Here is a 20,593-nt window from a genome sequence, read left to right as displayed (position 1 = left end):
TAGAAAAAGTTATTTAGATGGATTAAATGTGTATATAAGTATGTATATTATAATGAAAAAATGATGTGTTCTTAGAGGTGTTAACAATGTAAATAAAAAAAATAAAAAATAAATAAAAATAATAATGACAAAAAATATATATGGGTTAGTTGGATGGTTATATTTGAAGTAAGTCAAGATGAAATAGAGTGGGACCCATATTAAATATACTCATTATACAAATTGCGTTTGAAAAAATAGATTAAAATAATTATTCTTTTAATTTAATGTGTATGTACAGTCTTAATCTAATTAAGACTGTACATACACATAATACTTGTTACATTAGAAGGGTTAAGGGTGATAAATGGGTAAGTATACAACCAAGTCTATTGACTTGTGTTGTGAGTGTTACTCTCAGTACAGAAAGACACGAAGGCTGGTTTACTTTAAACTTGTATTTATAAGGGCTCATTCTGTTTACAATTTCTAATACCATTTATTTGTCAAGAAAATACACAGATTTCCAATGCTTTTTTTTTTCTTTTCATTTTGATGTCAACATATGCAGAAGTGATTCACAGTAAGACTGAGCCATAAGAGAAAAAGAGAGGCGGGTACATGAACACAGCATACTGGGAGCGCAGGGGGCAAAGTCAGTTTCTTAAAGGTGTCAGAGTTCAACAAGTGGAGAACTGTAGGTGAATGGGGACGTCTACCGTCTGCAGTATTCCAACAAATTGTATGGGGAAGGCGCCATGATAGTCAAGCGATGAAGCCAAGTTTTCTTCACATTGAAAAAGTTTGGAATCCAATGAGGATTATGTTACATTATCAAGGAAATAGAAGGGGGCTCTGTATATTATTTTGTCATACAGTCAGATGTGGGAATTTTATCAATGAGAAATTTGAAACAAAAAAGCAGAATTTAGAACAATTTTTGGAGTGACATTTAGCATTTGAAACAAAGAAGCAGAATTTAGAACAATTTTTGGGTGGCAAAAACACATTTACAGCATAAATATTACTCCATTTAAAAGAACACAAAGCAGATGTTCCCCACTTCACAGAGGTTATACATCTTCTGGGGAGGTAAAGCTGAATCTGCTTAGCTTCACTGTAAGTGAGGTCAGTGCCCTAGAAGTAGTCTGTGAATCAGGGAATGACAAGTTCAGTCACTGGAGTTTTGTTTTTTTTTCAAATAATCCTTTTTTTAAGACATGAGAGGTCCAGAGCTGTCATTCTCACCTTTCCTTTAAAAGGACCTAGAAAAAAAGTGTTGGTACACCTCATATGAACATGCTTGCCCCAGATCTGTGACTTGCAAACAAGTGAAGCCAGGATTGGAATGAAAGCCCTGGCGTCACACCTGTGAAAACAAGTCATCAATGACAGCTTTCATTCTATCCAGTTACCTTATAAAATACTGTGATGCAGTAATAAAGACACAACATATTGCAAAACCAGCCAGTCTCTGCCACACCTTATGACCAATCATTAGTGCAGCAGCATGTGATGGGACCACAAGTCTCAGTGCACCTCACAGGACATTCTCACCAATTGATTTGCTCCAAATCTGTAGAGAAATACATTTGTTTTTTAAAAAATAACAACAGTTTATTGTCATTGGAAAACAGGGCCCCCCAGCTCCACAGTGAGGTATGTTGCCGCCAGAATGACTACTGCTTTGTAACACGTCAGGCTGGAATCTGTGAATGTTAGTACAAAACTGTGAGCAAGGATAAACTTCCATCAATACAAAAATAGATTTTACTTCGCTGATACAATAGAATTTTTTAACCCTTTCTATAATTTGTTTTTTCTAAACATTTTTTTTTTACTTCTGTAATACACATTTTTTTATACATAGTATCACAAGAACAACACAAGGATACCTCTTGGTGCTGGTGAGTTTCACCTATTCCCCCCTACCACTGTAAATATTCTGCAGCACCTCAAAATAGGTGCACAAACGAACGGACCGGGCATTCCTTCCCTGTGCATGGGTTAATCTATGGTGGATGGAAATACTTTTAACCTTCTCACAAAGGAATATATTCACTCAGATGTACCTCTTCTTTAGCTTGACAGATTGGAAATGGTAATGTTCAGAAGTGCCACATTTTGTTTATTATTTTGCACTCAGGAGCCTCTATCAATTTCACCAAAACCTGAGACAGAGATGTCCTGATTCTAATTATTTATCAACAAATGATGGCTCAGTACAAATTTATAAAAGCAAATGGCCATTACGGAATTGGCTGCTTCATTTTCACATCCTGTAAAATGTAATGTGTTATATTTCTTTATGTCATTGACTGGGAGGACTACACTATGAGGATTTGCAATTCAATTAATAAAATGGGAACAGAATGTAATAAAACAAAATGTGTGACACAATATTATTGAAAAAGATTTTTCAAAAAGATTATTTGGCTGGGACTCTCTATGATTTAGGTACAGTCTATGATTTAGGTTCATTTAATGACTTTACTTGAGTGTATTATGGATCATGGATGTAGTGCTGGAGGAAGCTGAGACAATAAAATTATTAAAAAAGTGACAAGAAAATGCAGTTGGCCTAGTGAAAGAGTTAAGCCACTTTTATGTTTATTCTGAGTTGGCTTTACAGAAACAATTAAAGTATGCATACAAGATAAGGCAGCTATCTTTGTGTATGCAACTGCATTGGATAAAAATCTGCCTTATGAAAAGTAAAAATGAGACAGATGACAACAGTACGACATAAGGTTCTATAAGTATTTTTAGAGATTAAAAATGTAACCCACTTTTAGCTACGAATCATTTCTGTGACCCTCTGGTCTACCCCAGAGTTTATCTTTCTTTTACCAAACCAAGGCAGCAAAAGGGTTAAAGGATACATTTATTTTAACAGAGGAAATGTACAAACACAGCCACTGGGGTGAAGTACACATTACAAAACAGAACAAGGTCACCCCTGCAAACTGGCGGTCATTGCCCCTGTAGAGATTAAGGCATTCTTCTAAAATTCACATGTGCCATAACTGTTCTGCTGATAGAATGAATTCTACAATGTAATGACTTAAAACAACAAAAAAAGTGTTTTTTTAGTGGTATTTAGGGTGGAAAGTCCTGTTTAACAGATACATAAAAAAGGCACTCAGAAATATTTCCAGGGGTACGGCAACAAATCTATATGACAGATATGACAGATTACCTTAAACGCTTATGTTGCTTGTTTGGTGTAATGGCAAAGCAGATGTATTGTTAGGTAATGCCACAAGGTACCCAGGTCCCCACCCATCTGCTGTTAGACTACCAGAAACTGTTACTAAAGTTAACAGACCTTTTTATTTGAAGGCACTAATATAGGGAAGGGTAACAAGGTTAACAGCTATTAGTGTAGAGGCTGATGATATACAAGAGCACTAAAGATGGGCTTGCAAATGTAATTAAATTAAGGTAACAGGTAAAATGTTTAGGGGTTTATCAGAACTGAACATAATCTAAGAGAAAGTGTTTGTCATTTTACTACACTTAACAATCTTCCAGAAACTGCACTGTGTCAATCTGCAGCCTCTTTTGAGTCTCATTTAGCCTAAAATGTCTGAAAACAAACATTTTAAAATATGTTCTACATTTAGGACAGCCACACACAAGCTGCAAAAAAAAAATGTAACCATTTTAGGAAGTGTTCTCACATGTGTTTTCAAAGGAGTTGAAAACCCAATGGTTTATCACCCTAACAATCTGTATACAAGTATATCATGGTTATTCTGGCTGCAACTGTCTGCTTTTCCAATAAAGATGAAATGAAGCTTAATTGAATCTTAGTCCACCTTCATCTATCAGCTGTATCTTATTAAGGAAAATTGCCTTAATGTACTCCTAGCTGAACACAACCAGATGCAATGAATTATGCTATTCGCTGATTCATCAAGGAAACACCCAAATTCGGAAAATGTAATGCTGCCCAAGGTTTGTGTCGTTCCTATATGGCAGAGGTAGGGAACGCCCGGTCTGCCCATGTGTTTCCACAATCCGCACAGCTACTAGCTTAGAAATCACAAAAGAGGTAACGTAACGGCATCAATAGCGCTTGACTAGTTGCAGGCAAGAAAAGAACAGGAGGGAGAGGGGGCAATGCTTCACAGAAGCGTGCTTCAGCATTGGCTCAGGTTCCGAGTAACTCGCTCCCGCACAGAATGGAGAGAGCGCCAACGAAAGAGAAAAGATAAGTTTCTTTGGAAAACATACATATATCATTCTTGCTTTACATGTAAGGAATAAAAAAGAAGGCCAGTTAGTTCAAATAAAGGTTCACACTGACTTACCCTGTAAAATAAAAAAACAAAACTAGAATCAGTTTTCAGAGGTTCACTGTGATTCTGTCAACTTTCTTTAAGCCCAGGAACTGCAAGGCCTTTGCACACCTACACATGAATTTCTCTTCCTAGCCAAACACTATTGCTTTCCTATGAGTCCCTCTAAACCAATTTAGCACTCAAGTTAGGTCTCCTCTTCAGCAGTGTCTAAAACATATGAATGCAAGCTAAAGATTCAGAGTACCAAAACTTAGTTGTGACAGCTAAACCACTTTGTTTCTGAAAAGCAAAAATATTAACTAAATTTGTCTTTCCTTTGCAGGTAAATAATAAGAATAATGCAAAACAATTAGAACAATTCCTGAGGAATTTCTTAGAAAAAATGCATGTTTGTCAAATTGATCTAGTCCTAAGAAAAGCACAAATGTTACACTTTCAACAGCTATTGGAAATCTTTTTCAGGACTTTATGGTGACTCAATGCCTTGAGATGTCCATTCCGCTGGTCATATATGACTATACCTGCAAGCTTTTACTTTTACCCCCAGCAGTTCTCAAACCCCTACCTTGTTTATTCTGCAGTTACAAGTGGAAAAAAAGTTAACAGTTTCATTTTTGATGATTTATCTTTACCAAGAAACAGCAAGAAATATGAACCTCTGCAACAAGTAATTTTGGTTGATATGAATCTCTAGAAATCTCCTGTTGCTGTATTTTAGAAATTATTGTAATTCTGAACTGTATATGTTTCTGTTTTTAAAGCAAAACACTTTTAAAATCATCAGAATTTTCTGCCTCTGTGGCTCCTTTTGTTGATAGAGAACTTAAGTGAAGCCTTCTCTAGATGTGAAGGATTACAAGGATTAGAGGTTTAGAAAGCAAAAAATGCACAAGATCCCTGAAATCTACCCGAGGAACCCAAAGTCTGTTTTATGTTTTTTTTTTTGTTTTTTTTAAGAGGCAGTAAATCATAACTGATGGTTTCCTACAATTTCTTGAATACGTCAAAACAAAATAATTCTGTAGTGCCTTGATCCATAGAGCCTTAAAACAAGCTAATGGTTTACCACCCAGATGGTTCAAGCTGTGGAGTTATTAGCTTTGCTCTTTCCATAGGGAGAAAACGTCTGTTTTAATTGCTAAATCCCTCAAAATAAACGTATGTGAGGGAACAGAAACTGGACTGAGTTGTTTTTGAGATGTTTATTCTTTAGGAATTAAGGCCTATCGTTGAATAAGAGCTTGTAAAACCCGCCTGTGGAAAACGAGGTCAATCTCAATATGGACCTTCATGACGTTTGTTCAGAAGGTCAGCATAAACTTCTCCAAACCATGACAAGCCAGTTCTTGTGTGGTAACACACAGATTGGAATACTCTTCCATTGTCTTTACAATATTATATTTTTTTGAAAAAGAAGAAAAAAAATACATTCACCCTCCAAGGGATCTGTGCGTTTTTTTTATGTTTCAGATGCTGGTGGTCAGTTGGGGGCCACCAAAGCCAAACAACAACAACAACAACAACTAATTAAGCTTCAGCAGCGTCAATCAAGCTATGTCTTTGAAAGAGATGGAAAAAAAAAGGAGCCCAGTTTATCCGCATCTCAGATGTTTGTCATTAATTGCTGTTGTATTGTAAGAGAGCACGGTTACAGCTCTGTGGATGGACTAAAGGCGCACATGTGACACTGCATGAGGGGTCCTGGACGTTTTCTGTAAGTGTCTCTGAGGGCGTCACATGATGCGTCCATCGCCCTCGGCACACAGGTAGCCAAATCTCCTTTCTCTTAAGTCATTTGATGAGGGGCTTCTAGCATTTCCATTAAGAATGTGTCGATTGGTGTGTCTCCTATTAGCTTGAAGAAAAAAAGGTGTTCCAAACATTTCAGGCCAATTGAACGGAGGGCAGGTAGGCGCAAAAGCAGCTTTGCAAACCTGACAATAAAGATGAAAAAACAAGTAATTAACAAAAACACATATTGCAATGTTTGTAAAAAAAAAGCCAAAAAAGGGCTCTGTGGTCCTTTTACTAGTCTAACACAGAAGGGAAAATATATATACACAACAAGCTTTCTGCCTGGTAATGCTGATCGGTTTCTTTTATCAGAATTACAAGATCTGTACTGAATTCAGTCAGTAGAATTTCAGTTACAATAATACATTGTTCTAAAGTATAATGTTGCTATTGATTGACTGACTTAATGATTTGAATATGTTCCATATATAGAAATTCAGTAAATGAAGTTGAAAAAAAGTCAACTGTCCATCAAGAGAGAGCTCTGTTCTAAAAAATCTGTAGTACTTTGTATCCAGCAGAATTCACAATTTATCCCATCCTAGTCATTGGGTTACAGCAAAGGCAGAGGTACACATGAACTCCAACTTCCTTGACGATGCCACTAGTATCCAAACATTTCAGGAGTCGTATCAAAACATAAAAGTTCTGTCCACTGTGAAATCCAGAACCTTTTATGTATCCATATGAATCTAAAAACTCCTGCTGGACACAATATACATGGTCAGGCAGACTTTCTTTCTAAATCAATGTCTTATGCACAGTGCTGGGGAAAGCTACAAAAAATCTTATTAATTGTTAACTGTGTCCCATGGGACGGCGGACTTAGTTCTTCCCGTCATCACGCAATCTACGTGGTCAGAAAGGGGGAAAAAAAATAAACCCAATCCATTTTCAGGTTGGAGGGAGGCCAAGGTAAGGGGAGAATTCTGCTGAGCTATTGAGAACGGGAGTCAGAGCGCCAGGAAAAACAGGACTTTCTGAATGAAGGCCAGGAAGTGCAAACTTTAAAATTTTAAACTAAAACATATGGGTGGCGGGGGAGGGTAGACTGACTCCTTCACTGCTGCAGCCTCATTTTTCAGCTGGAGTTCCCCTGGAGGACACGGGGTGAAACAGAGGAGAATGTAAAGTCTTAAAGGTGACTGACAAATTATGAGGTCTTTACTAAATTCACAGTCTCTAGACAATACAAAATTAAGTTATGACTATATAATGATGATATCACAACTCCCAAGAGTTTGTCTTTTGTAACCAAACCCTCTGGGCATCTCTTCTGTATAACTGTTGGTACAAAAACTAAAAAATTAAAGGAAATATAGGACCATGACTGGGCCACCATCTGAAAAAACTAGCTGCCTGGTTGTCCCTGGCAAGCACAAAAATGTGAAAGTCAACACATTGATTGGCATGGTTCTTCCAATTCTGTTCCTCAGAAAAAAAAAAAAAACTAAGCCACTGAATGTCCATGTCAGCCTTTCAACTCCAGTCTATGATTGCAAAGTTTGGATCTAAATGGGAGTAATGGCTTTTGTGACTATTTAATTTTTGCTGATAGTTGTTGGTAATTAAAAAATCAGGTACCATGATATTTTCTGTTTTTTGATTCTATGCATCTTTTTAATAAAACTTTTGTACCAGAAAAAAACAGCTACCGATGGTCTGTCCGTTCAGTCTTATGTGAAGTGATAAAATGAGCACTATGGTGGGAACCTTGTGCCCTGAAAAATATCCTATCCCTTCCCAATGTTGGGAGATGTCAAACACACAAATGACACCTCACCTTCTAAGAGTGTTAATACACAGAGATGCCCAGACCACAGATAGGGACCCAGATATTTGGAGGAGAGGCAGCTTTCTTTTTATGGGTTGTACCACTCGAGATTTCCCATTGACGATGGTTCATATATTCATATGCATTTTTCTTTTGATTTTTTTTATCCTTTATGAAGCTGGACTGGTGATCCTCAGAAACACTTTTGCTATCACTTCTGCAATGTTTTATGTTGGAGCTAAAGACAGCTACAGTATATTTAAGCAAGTGTTGCACTTTCTTCCATTAAACCAGACAATTTAGATTGTTACTACAAGGACAAAAAAATTCAGGGTACAGTGTAGGGAGAATAGAGGGAGACTTACCTTCCTGGCTGTTCGGGGTATTTGTGTTTGCAGTAAGCCTCCAAAGATGCATAGACTTTTTCCCTCAGTGCTTCCACCTCTGACGGGTTTGAGAGACCTTTAGAATCTTTGGAAAAACAATATAGTGTCATCATGAAGAATTATACACTTCTCTTAATCTTAAACTTTACTTTTATTAGAAATAATACAATATTTCACTCCATGAACCATGTGTTTCTATAATGGCAAAAGCACTTTCTCTTTAGAGAACCCCCTATAAGCATAAAGTATGAATGTTCTTTTTTTAATTGTTTATTTGTTATTACTCCAACCAAAAAAGAACAGTAAATATATTGCTGTCCTAAATGCACAATATTCAATAGGGACAAAATCCTATTTTCCACCATTTTGTTTGCCTTACCAACCACTGATAAAATGCCTGAAAACAGCTTCCAGAAAATTATTCAACCAACCAGTCTTTACCCATAACTAAAGCTTTAGTAACATTATTTCTGACTAATCTGGATGTTGAATTCCTGTGTCTGTAAAATTAAAATGTTTTAGATCAACAAATACTCAAAATCAGCATGCAGCCCCCACACAATCACTTACCTGGGTTGAAAAGGACTATTGCTCGCAGGCACCCCAGCTCTGTTTTGTCCATCTGCATATCTCTCATTTTGGACACTAGTTCTGTCAGGACACTGAGCAAAGAGAAAAATATATTTTCAAAGGTGTTGTGACAAGCTGAGTGTACAATTATGACTTGTAAATTCATATGACAGTAAGAGTTATTAGGATGTAAAAAGGACATATGGTTATCATTTATCCGGCCCTTTATAAATGCCAAACACTGTTGTTTGTGTCAATGAGCTCTAAAAAAGCAAACCCAGAATGGCTACTGGAATGTTTGCCCAATGACTGACAACGATGGAAAGCTTTCATAAATTATACCAGTTAATAGTTTGTGAAAATTTTAATCCCAGACCCAACAATTATCCCTCTGTCTATACAAGGTATCTTATCATTTTTAACTGTATTGGCAGAACTGCTGTATCAGACCATGTATAAATGTTTCAGAAGGGCTCATTCTGTCCATTAATCCCAACAATTAATACTGATACTGAAACGTAGAACAGTAACATCCTACCGATCAAAGATGGCTCCTACACCAGCACTGTGCGCACTGTTCCGGTGCACATGAAGACCGGTGGCCAAGAGGATCCCGTCTTTTACAGCTATTGACCGATGTGAGAAGGAGGCGATAAGAAGTTCATTCCAGCCTGAAAAAGATCATAAATAAGGTGTTTTGGTGACACTTCATTTGTTTCTACTCCTCAGCAAACCTTGTTCATGTATATTTTTATTCTGTTTATTTCAGTGTTTGTCTATTCTTTTTTTTTGTCACACTCACTGTATACCTGCAGCAACATTATGTTCTATCTTATTCTATTGTATGTTTTCCTGATATGCCCAAGGTTATCTGTCCTATTCATCCGTATCCTTCTTTATTAAAAGCATAATTTTCAAAATAAGATATCAAAACATTCTTCATAAACATCCAGTATGATAATGGATTTCAGGATGAAGATCACATGACATGCAACAGCTTTATTTAAATACTGCTAATTCTTCACCTAATCCTACATGGTCAACATTGGTAAATGCATTTTTGGGGCTTTGATTCAATTTCTACTAGGGATGCTACCTGTACAAGGTTTATATATTCCCAGTGTAATATCAGGAAATGCATATTTTTACATCTTCACTGCAGTATTAGTCATAAAGTAATATTTATTGTGATTTTGTATCACAATAAATGTTTTTAAAATATTTCTTTAAATAAAGGGAGTTGTTGGACAGGTCACTAGAGGGAGCCCTCAGTGCAGTTCAGCCTATTCATGGAGCCTATTTTTACAATTTATATATATATATATATATATATATGGTATCTCTATATCTACATATATATATATATATATATATATATATATATATATATATATATATGTAGATATAGAGTAGAGATACCATAATACATCCAAAGCGGCTGCCAGGAGCCCCATTATTGCTCCATTCACCTGGAGTAATTAAAGTGGTAAACAGCTGCAAATGGAGTGAATGGAGTGTTGAACCACTGATCCGCCGCTGTGGTTTATGCCATTTGCCAATCAGATTGACAACAATTGGTAATCGATAACATGCTGTTCACCTGTTCATAAATATGATAAATGAGACATGTATTTGATGAACTAGCTGGTCAAAATAACCGTTTATCTTTTAGCTATCTGACATTTTTAGATATGGGGCAAACTAAAAATTGCCTTACGTGTCTATAATAAAGCCATTTGTTTGACTGACATTTTTACATGAAAATCAGGCTAAATAGTGTCAATCTTTCAGCTAATAGTCGGCCACCTTTATTAATGGTGCAAACTAAAAAATGGTATAATTTTAATATGATTAATGCCAACAGTCTCTTTGCCCCTTTATAAATAGACCTCAATGACTTGACCATGTGTAAAAGTGAAAAGCAGGAACCTAAGCCTGCATATGTCATGAACAAAATCATGCTATTCAGATTATTTACAGCAGCTTGATTTATTTAGCATGTTATGTAATTCATAATGAAAATACTGACTACTACTTTAGGCCCCCACAAAATCCTGCTGCTGCTGCTGGATGGAGGACTTGTCATTTTATCTTTCAATGACCAGCTGATGCATCACACAATTTTCACGTTAAACTAAGCCAGCAAACACCAGGACACTTCTCTATTGACAGGTAGCTCTCAGGAGACTTGCGGCTGCCCGCAATTTTGTAACAGAAAAAACAATTTAAATGTAGAGCCATTTTCTCACATTTTCAGCTTACTCCAAGGTGGCTATAAATAACTTGCAGCTCCACTAAAAGACCATCAACATACGAGGCTGCATAAAGTGTTATAGTCATTCTGGATGGCACAAAATAAAGGCTGTTGTGTTTGATTTTAGGCTTTTAAGATGCCTCAAAAAAAGAAGGAAAAGTCAGGCCGGCCTATCGCCATTCCCTCTGCCCTTAAGCTGTGTTTCATTTCTTGTTAGATGATGCATGAGTGGAGGCATCCTCTGCGCTTAGCTAGATGTTGGCCTGTTAATGTTTCATGTGTGCTCCAAGCCCAGAGCCCATTCCTGGCGCTCAATAATACATGAAGTTGCTAGTTAAAATAATTTGGGGAAGTTATTTAAAGCACAGGCCAGAGTTTAGCAGTACTGGGATCCAAGCTCGCCGCCACTCTTTAGAACCAACGGCTGTGGTCAGATGATTTAAAGGGACCAGTCAACGAAGAGGATTATTTAAGGCAGTGATGCTCAACCACTGTGTTGCACCACACTAATGTGCCGTGAGAGATCTTAAGGTGTACCGTGGGAAATTATCCAATTACCATTGTCGAGTGTCTGTGCTGTAGTGACTGGCAGAGTAATGTAATACTCTTCCATGTCAGTGGGTGGCAGAAGGTAGCTTTTTTGCCTTGTTTATTCTTAGAGACAAGAGAATAAGCTACAGAGTGTCATTTTGTAACATTTTTGATTTTTGGTGTGCTGCAAGATTTTTTCAATGTAAAAAATGTGCCATGGCTCAAAAAAGGTTGAAGAACACTGATTTAAGGGATTGTTTACACTTTCTGGTTCATGCTGACAAACTGAAGACTGTCACAGACTTCTTATATGTCTAGCACAGAAACCATCAGCCATTCACCTTGGAGTCTCTTCTGCTTCCTACTGAATCCATGAAAGAATTTCTAAAAAACAAAACTCATCAGCATTTTCAAAAAGTTGTAACACTAATTTTGTTTTATCAGATCCTTTGATTTTTTTACTTACTGACCCTTAGAGGTCTTTTTACTGAAGACCATCTGTAGACAAATAGTGATTTCCAAAAAAAAAAAAATCTGTTTCCTGAAAACATTGCTGATGACTTTTTTAGATCTGATTCTCCGTGCAGAATTTAGCAGGTTATAAATTAGTGTGGTGCATACGGGCAGGGACGACATATAAAGTTACAAACACTGTTTAAGCTGTAGAAATATTGTAGATGCATTAAAACTATGGTTACCTGAACCTTGGAGATTTGAATGCAATACCTAAGGCTAAAATCCAGGCAAACACACATGGGAGCTGTTTTATTTAGTGCAAGTTTTGTAATTTTGTTTAACCATTTCGAATATTTACACAGCCCTGCCAGACAGTTTAGTGACCTCACTTACAGCTCTACTGCAGTTCAGTACTATACCTAACTCAACTCCCAGCTTTTGGCATCAGCAGCAAACTGATGAAAGCATCTCTTTATATACATCAGCCATTCGTTGACAGGCATGTAGCAGAGCCTAGTTGTCCCTAGCACTACATACTACATACATATTAGTGCTTGTTTACCACCTTTCATCCCATCTGAGATGGTGGACAAATTTCAGTTACTGCCAACTGCTAACAATTGAAAATTACTTTCCACAAGTAAATAATGCCATGCCTGCACGTGCACCCTATTCTTGTGCTAGTGAGGTCACTAACAAGGAACATTGTCTGGAAGGTCAGCATAGGTGAAAAAGATGGCTGTCTGCAGGAAATGGCTTTTGTATCTATACTGGCAGGAAGCAGAGGATGATGTGCACTCACCTGCTCTCAGCAGTATAACCTGGTCATCCAATGGTAGCTCTGAAAAATGGGGGATCCTCTTCGCCCATTCCACCAAGGTGAACAGCTGCTTGTCTGCAGCTTGGCAAATATTGGTGACCGGGTCACTGGGCTGCAGCAGAAGAAAATCAGGCATTATCGTTGGAAATATCTCATATTCCCTGAGTGATGCACATAATTTCTGCCTTCATCGCATAAAATGGGTGTGTCATTTGTGTTCATGTTTACCGATTTACTGGTATAGGGGTGTGTGATTATGCCACTTGTAAATGGATCAAGCAATGCTTTTACTTTTGCTAAAAAAAAAGTTTAAACCTTTTTCTGAATTTCACACAATTGATAGTCCATTTCATGTGTCCTCGCCCTACATCATGGAAATGTCACTGCAGTTTCTTTGTACTGGGTACAAAGCAACCTCTGCAATACAATTTCATTTAATCTCGGATATATGGGGTTTTGGATATTCTATGATGCACTTGTGACAGAAGTTTTGGGAAAATTGATGTTTGTATGAATTTATTTTTTTACTAGATGATTTAAAAATACTTATCACTAGGTATAAGCATGACATTACGTCGAAAATAGTTGTACTGAGGATGGATGATATCACTAAGAATACAGCCTATCCCATGCACTACAGAGGCCAGATTTACAGCACTCAAAATGAATCCACATAAATTAACTGGACCCTGGTGATATCACTTAAAATTAGTGTCAAATATAAATTAGGCATATATTTGCAGTAACACTTGTATTTAGCAGATTGTAAAACAAAGCACTTGCATTTAATTAGAAAGCCACTCTTATTTCATGCTGGGACATGCAGCTCTGCAATCGTTGGAAATCTGGTCATTGTGCCCCATACTTTCTTGTAATTCTAATACTAATCATAAACACAGTATTGGTCACAAGTACTTACAGAATTAGGGGTGAGGTATTGGTCACAAGTACTTACAGAATTAGGGGTGAGGCCCATGTTGGCTTCGATGTAGGTCTCAGTCTTTGGCTCCACGGCCAATTCTGCCTCCAGGATTTTTTCCACGGGCATATCTTCATTAGCACTACTGGAACACTCCACATCATTCTCATTTCTGTCCTTACCCCGCTGACGCTCCTCTTGCACTGCTGTGTTATAGAAGACATCAATAATTAGCACTGGACACTATGATACCCCGATTCAATCTGTACAGGGCAAAGAAATATACAAAAACCAGAAACACAACATTTCAGCTCTAATCAACCCCCAGCATAATATTTAAACTTAAATTAAATATGGTAGCAAAACTAAATTACACAATGTATTAAGATTGAAGTAGCAAACATTCTTCACAAATAAAAATGTAAACTGATACAAGCACAGTTTCCAAATAATATGATGTGTGGTCTAAGCCCTCATCATGTATGGCTGGTATTGGAGCCAGTTCTTTACCTGGATACATATTTAAATAAATTGCACATGCTTGTTTGCATTTCAAACTGTATATAGCACATTTAACAAACAGACGTGGGATTTTAGTTACCAAGGCTAATACCTAGGGTCCTAAAATGCAATGACCCTGCATGAGATGATACAAAATAGATGTTCAGATGCTAACCCTGGGTAATGCCTAAACAAAGGTGGTTCTGTTTCCTGGAGACAAATGATGAAGACATCGTCAGTGTACTATGATCTCTGTGAGAGGTAATAAATACCTGGAAATGTTACACCTTTAGCAGTTCTATGTAGTGTTAGCAAGATAATTATTGTGTTGTAAAAAAAATAGATTTCAGAACTCCGCTGAATTCCAGTTTTGTAATCTCACAATATACTAACAGTACTTTACTACAGATGCTGGGGGTTGTAGTTCCCCTCTGGGACAAGCCTGTACTGGGCTGTCCTGCCCCTGGCTGGGCTTAGCAAACCTCTGCTCTGCATCACCTTCTGGAGGAATTTAAATCCCATTCTCTCATACTGTCCTGTCCACCATATGCTGAAAAAAGTTGATGGCGAGTTGCAAGCAAGCCAAAGACTGTTAGCTTCTTCCAGACATAAAAAAATAAAAAAAAAGTCCCATCATTGGCTGCCTCTCAGGAGACAATCAGCAAATTTAGTCCTTACAGATAAAAAATAATAGTTATTTATACTGTTTATTTTTAGGAACTTCTGAGTTTTTACTCCTGGCTTTTATCGTTCCTAATGCTGGGATATGGGGTATCATGGTTTACAGCCTTGTCAGATCATATTAAAAACACTACGTCCTGCCTGCTGCTACTGACTTTGTGCCCTATTAAAATCCATAGACTTGTAAAGTAAGAGAAAAATCAGATCAATTGTATTGCACTGCTAAGCAAGCAACACAAAATAATCTAGTCACCCAGATCACTTTCACCTAAAACCTAGGGATTAAATCTAAAACAAGTTTTTGTTTACAACTGCATCCCCAAGCTTGTAACCTTGTGTTAACCTTCCCATCGTCATGATGTTTGGTACAAATCTAAATGAGGGAACACACACATATTTACCATATCCGGTGAAGAGGAAGTGAGAGGAAATCTGTAGTGAGGATACAGTGATCCCCTTTGAAAGATACCCTCTTAAGTCCTGTCCCACTGACAATGGTCATCGGCATGAAGAGAATGATTCTCCCCATTAGGGATGAAGACATCAAAAAAAACATGACAAGATGTTTAACTCCCTATTCCTTCACAACTAAAATTGCATTTTTTGGTACTTTTTTTAATTGCATTTAAAAGCTACATTTTAAATACAAGATAACATTTTTTTATTAAACCCCACATGTAAGTGTACAAGATTTCAATTGTCTAAATTGAAGAAGTCCTACATGCAGAGAAGTAGATATTTCCCTAGAAAAAGTCAAGTTCCTGTTCTTCCCAGCTGGCCTTTGACACTTTGCAAAACTGAGCCCCCAATTTTCAGAGATGAAAATGTTGGAGCCTTTGATTACTGACATTTGTATGATTTAGTCAGGCTACAATACAGACATCAGATCATTCAGCTCTGCAATGTGTGTCCAGATCTATATACAGGGATACAGTAAATTAGGCAATGTGGAAATCGTCCTTTTGGAATCACAGCCTTGTGAGGATCTCCCTTGTCTGGTGAACATGAGTACACGGTAAACTTTGTTCATCTTGGCCTTATCCTGCAAGTTTTGCTGCTGCTGATGATCCATGTGCTGCCTCTTCCATGGCTCTGAGTTGCTGGAGGCATGAGAGGAATGTGATGGGGCAAGGGCTTTGGAAAGCCGCCACTTAGTGGAGGACATGAACATCCTGCTGGATCGAGAAGGGAATTTCTTACAGATGCCTCATTACAGGGGTCCTGGCAGGAATTAGGCAGTGGTGGGTTGTCAAAGACCCTTAATGTTACTTGACTAAGCCTAGCCAAATGTTATATGAGGTGTGACAAGCCATATGACATTGCTGGCATCTGCGGGTTAATTGGCTCTGGCTTATAGGTCTACTACAGCATCCAGACACAGATGTGACACTGGCACAACTTCATTACAAGAGCCCTGTCAATTCAGGAGGCTAACAAGACAATCGAGTCAGAGTGATTGTGTTTATGTCTGTAATATGTACAGGTAAATTGAATAAAAGAAAAAAAATCTGTTTCTCTAAAATATAGAAATGACTAGAACTACTTCAGGCGATGATTGTAGGGTCACTTTCCTAAAAAATGCATTTTATTGGTGGCTTTCATTGTCGAAAGATAGCCGTATAATAATCAACCTCCAAACCATATAATAAAAATAGAAAACAAAATAATGCACATAATTTGTATCCAGACAGGCTGCCTCTTGCACTATTCTGCTACTGCTAGGTCTAAAAGATGGTGCAATCCAATTGTATAGTGCATGGCCAATATTTCAGCTAGATCCATTTGCAAGTGTGCACAGGGGATACAAACAGTAAGAAAAAATCTACCGGAAATTACACAAGGTTGTGCCACCACTGCATGCTGGATCTGTCTCCAAAAAATGTGATATATAAAAAAGTCCTGGAAGCACCAAAATAGATTATTTACTGTGCAAAAATTGTAAATCTAAGGGCTCATCCTGCTTCCACTAGTCAACTGGTCACTTACCAGGAAAACAATACTGTATCTAACTAATTTGTTTGAAGCATTTGAATTTTCATGCTACATGGTGGCTGCAATCATTTACAGATTAAGAACATTTTTGACAAATACAGAAAATGTACATGTTGATCCTGCCAGAAATGCAGTGTCCTTGTCACTTCTAGTAAGTAAAAAACAAAGAACAGCCAGCTAATGTAAGCTTCAGGTACATAAGGGTTCCATGGGAACATGGGGCCTGATTTAAAAAAGCTCTTCAAGACTTTAAAATATGGATTATCATGGGAAATATTAGCAAACCAGGATTAGGTTTTCTAAAAATGTTTTGCTATTTTTTGTCAAATGATTTAAATCCTACACTAAATCCAGTCCAGGTTTGCTGCATCACCCAGGTTCTCTTATGATAGTCTACCTTCTCCAGTCTTGGCGAGCTACATTTTTTTGCTGACACCACAGTATTTTAATCAGATGCTTGCATGATCTTATACTGGTGACACAGGGTGGCTGCAGATTGTAAAGGAAGGTGTCAGCATTTCTTCTGAAGCTCCCACACCCTCCCACCCCAGCCTTGTAGATTGTGGTCAATTCGCCACCACCAGAGAAAACCAACACCCTCACAACAGTGATAACCACTTCCTGTTTCAGTGCTGCACTTCCTTTCTCTCTCTGTGCATCATGAGGGACAGTCACTGTTAATGACCTGATATAGCCAAGAAACTGGCAGTGACTTCAGTGGGCCTTGTGACGAGTCATATGACTGCTTGCCGACTGGAACGCAGCTATTACTGTAAGGCAAAGAACCACTTAAAGCCTGTTCCGGACTGAAACACGCCAGCAAAATAGAATTCGGAAGATTTGTGAACACAACATTTTTTAAAAGTGTTCAAATCATCAGAGGATAGAAAAAAAGCATATTTTTAAACACTGCTAAAATATGTCACTTCTATCTATAACTACAAGTTCTGTAAATTTACCAAATTATACAGAAGTCCTAACTTGGATTGTATTCTTCCACATGTGTATGACTGTTAGCATTATAAGACCCCCACCCCAAACCTTTTCATGTTTTCCTATTAGAAATATGGTCAGATTGGACACATTTAGTGCATGCTGGATTTCTCCTTTTTAAAGCTGAATTCAATATGTGGAGAAGAAAAGCTGCGAAATCTGAAGGACAGGAAGTCTTATGACAGTCACTGCTATATGCAGGACCATGCTGGGTAACACCGTGTGGGGATGACTGTCTGTAAATAAGTCTGAACTGCATCCAATCAGCCCAACTAACTGCTTGTCCAGAGGAACAGGACAACTGCTTGTGAAGATATTTGTGTGTTTCTTCATTATTCCATGACAGTAAATGTGATGACAACAGTACAGTACAGTACAGTACAACAAACCCCTCCATGGACACAAACAGTAAGCACAGGAAGTTATCAGCTCAAAAGATATTAGAAGAAAGGAACAGGAATCTGTAAAGGATATAACAAAGCACATCAGTGGTATTTAGCAGACCAAAAGGAAGCAATTCAGAGAATTTCTAGGGGTGAGTTTTACTTCTGTCTTGGTACTAGAGTTGTTGTTTTTCCATAAAGTCTGATCTCAAGCCAAACAAATGTATAGTGTTGCTAGTAAAGAAAAATATATAACCAGCACTGACGTGTGATGTCATATACAGTAAGTGGTCAATGCACAGCAATGCAGTAGTATGCAGTAATGTCATCTAAGTCACCTATGTCATGACAGCTTTGTCATTGCAGAATGATCACATTAATGATAGCATTCACAAAAATCGTCATTAGTGATCCAGATCAGGATATCGGACCTGAGTGAGATTACAGCAATACAAAACTATTAGGTAGGTGACCTGGTCAGTAAATTAAATGTCAGCTTGACATTAAGGACTGCAATCATGTGACTAAAAATGAAAAGTACACAGGATGCCTAAAGGAATACTTTACTCTAAGAAGAAACAAGTAACCATGGCAAGCCAAGTGAAAAGAAATACATGGGAAACTGACCTTGTCATGACATACCCTGTTTCCCCGATGATAAGGCATCCCCATCAAATAAGCCATCCCCCGATTTTTGCTCAAAAATTAAAATAAAGCACCCCCCCCCCGCAAATAGGACACCCACTGATACCTGCGCCTGCCCAAATCTCCCATTCGGGTGGTACGGTGGGCAACTGTGTGCCTCTGTGTGACTCCTTGATGCTGGCTGCAGTGCAGAGCAAAACTGAAAGTAACTTCAAAGGCCCGCACACGTGCCCGCAACTCTGCACCAGGAAGGACAAGCAAGCTGCTGAGCCCTGCCCTAACACCTAACGGAGTCTGTTACCTGGCCGTAGAAGCCAAAAAAAAGTGAGTCAGTGAACAGAAGGGGACAATCAATGGCACATGAGTGATCAGAAGGGGACAATCAATGGCACAATCAATGGCACAAAGTGATCAGAAGGGGACAATCAATGGCACATGACTGATTTTCAAAAATAAATGTGTACTGTAGTCTTCTTCATGGAAAAATAAGACATCCCCCTGAAAATAAGACCTAGGGCATACTTTGACATTTCAAAAAATATAAGACAGTGCCTTATCATAGGGGAAACAGGGTATGTAGATTCACAAGTGCTGTCTGTTTATATTAAAAATACTGACAAAATAGATGGAGGAAAGTGCAAAATTTTCTGCATCTTTCAGTCAGTACATTGCCCCAATCATAGCTGTCCAGTGGTTCTAGTAGGCATAGTAGGCAAGATAGTCATGTTCTTTGTTAAGTAATTTTCTGAATTTCTAGGTCACAAATATTCTTCCCCTTTAAATGGCACGAAAACTGACATGGTGCCCATGCCCAGGACCCTTACAAACCTGCCATCCATAACACTGCTGAATATCAGGCCGGCTTACCTTCTCAGCTATGAGAATACTGAAGGAATAAAGGAAGCATATGTACCAGGAAGGTAAAGGAACATGAACTAAGAGAGATTTCCCTTCACTTCCTTTCCCAGGGACAACCTTTTCAATAGACAAAAAGTGAGTGCATCTCTCCAACAATAATACAGACAGAAAGTTGATGAATGCTAAAACCCCTTCCAGTGTTTTTACTGTTGTCAGTTTCCCTGCTGCACATTTTTCTTTATTTCCTGTCTAGTAAAGCTTTTTACCCTTAGCACTAAGTGTGGGGAAGCTCCATATAATAGTAAAACCCAATAGTGGTTTCACCCTTTGTGCATCATATTAAAACCTGTGTATTTTTATCTATTTGTATGCACAGGGCAGCCACAGCCCTCATTACATTTATAGATTTCTGCTTGGCAGTGAAACATGATGATTGAGCCTTGCTGATTCTATTTCACTGCAAGTCTGTCAGTATCTTTCTGGTAACACTCTGCACTTCTTATGACTGTGAAACCCACACAATGCCCCAGGTATCCAAAACCACTATCTATAATGCCTATTCCCAAGATCACATGATGGTGCTAAACTTTTTTTTTTTTTTTTTTTTTTGCTATTTACTATTTACTGACAAATGGAGGTCTTTTTTTTACCTAAAATGATGTGATATTATCTAATGATGCATGTTAAATATGAATATTCATGACATATATGTTTCACACAGGTTCAATGTGAGGCTAATTAGCATTACAC

General features: G+C 37.8%; 1 protein-coding gene across 6 annotated transcripts in view; it reads right to left on the bottom strand.

Moving 5' to 3' along the window:
- Nucleotides 1–422: 422 nt before the first annotated feature.
- Nucleotides 423–20,593, bottom strand: part of RXRA (retinoid X receptor alpha) — a 150,813-nt gene continuing 130,642 nt past the window's right edge. For all 6 annotated transcript variants that reach the window (XM_072430213.1, XM_072430214.1, XM_072430215.1 and 3 more), the window contains 6 exons: nucleotides 13,827–13,996; nucleotides 12,854–12,983; nucleotides 9,349–9,481; nucleotides 8,811–8,902; nucleotides 8,220–8,325; nucleotides 423–6,220 (listed from right to left, as the gene is read on the bottom strand). In XM_072430213.1, coding sequence (XP_072286314.1) covers nucleotides 6,073–6,220; nucleotides 8,220–8,325; nucleotides 8,811–8,902; nucleotides 9,349–9,481; nucleotides 12,854–12,983; nucleotides 13,827–13,996 — 779 coding nt within the window. In that variant the 3' untranslated portion in view covers nucleotides 423–6,072. The remainder of the gene's footprint in view (nucleotides 6,221–8,219; nucleotides 8,326–8,810; nucleotides 8,903–9,348; nucleotides 9,482–12,853; nucleotides 12,984–13,826; nucleotides 13,997–20,593) is intronic.

Source organism: Pyxicephalus adspersus, chromosome Z (genome assembly GCF_032062135.1).
Source record: "Pyxicephalus adspersus chromosome Z, UCB_Pads_2.0, whole genome shotgun sequence".
NCBI lineage: Eukaryota > Metazoa > Chordata > Amphibia > Anura > Pyxicephalidae > Pyxicephalus > Pyxicephalus adspersus.
Note: the sequence above shows the minus strand (reverse complement) of the source record. Positions and strands in the feature narration are given on the sequence as shown.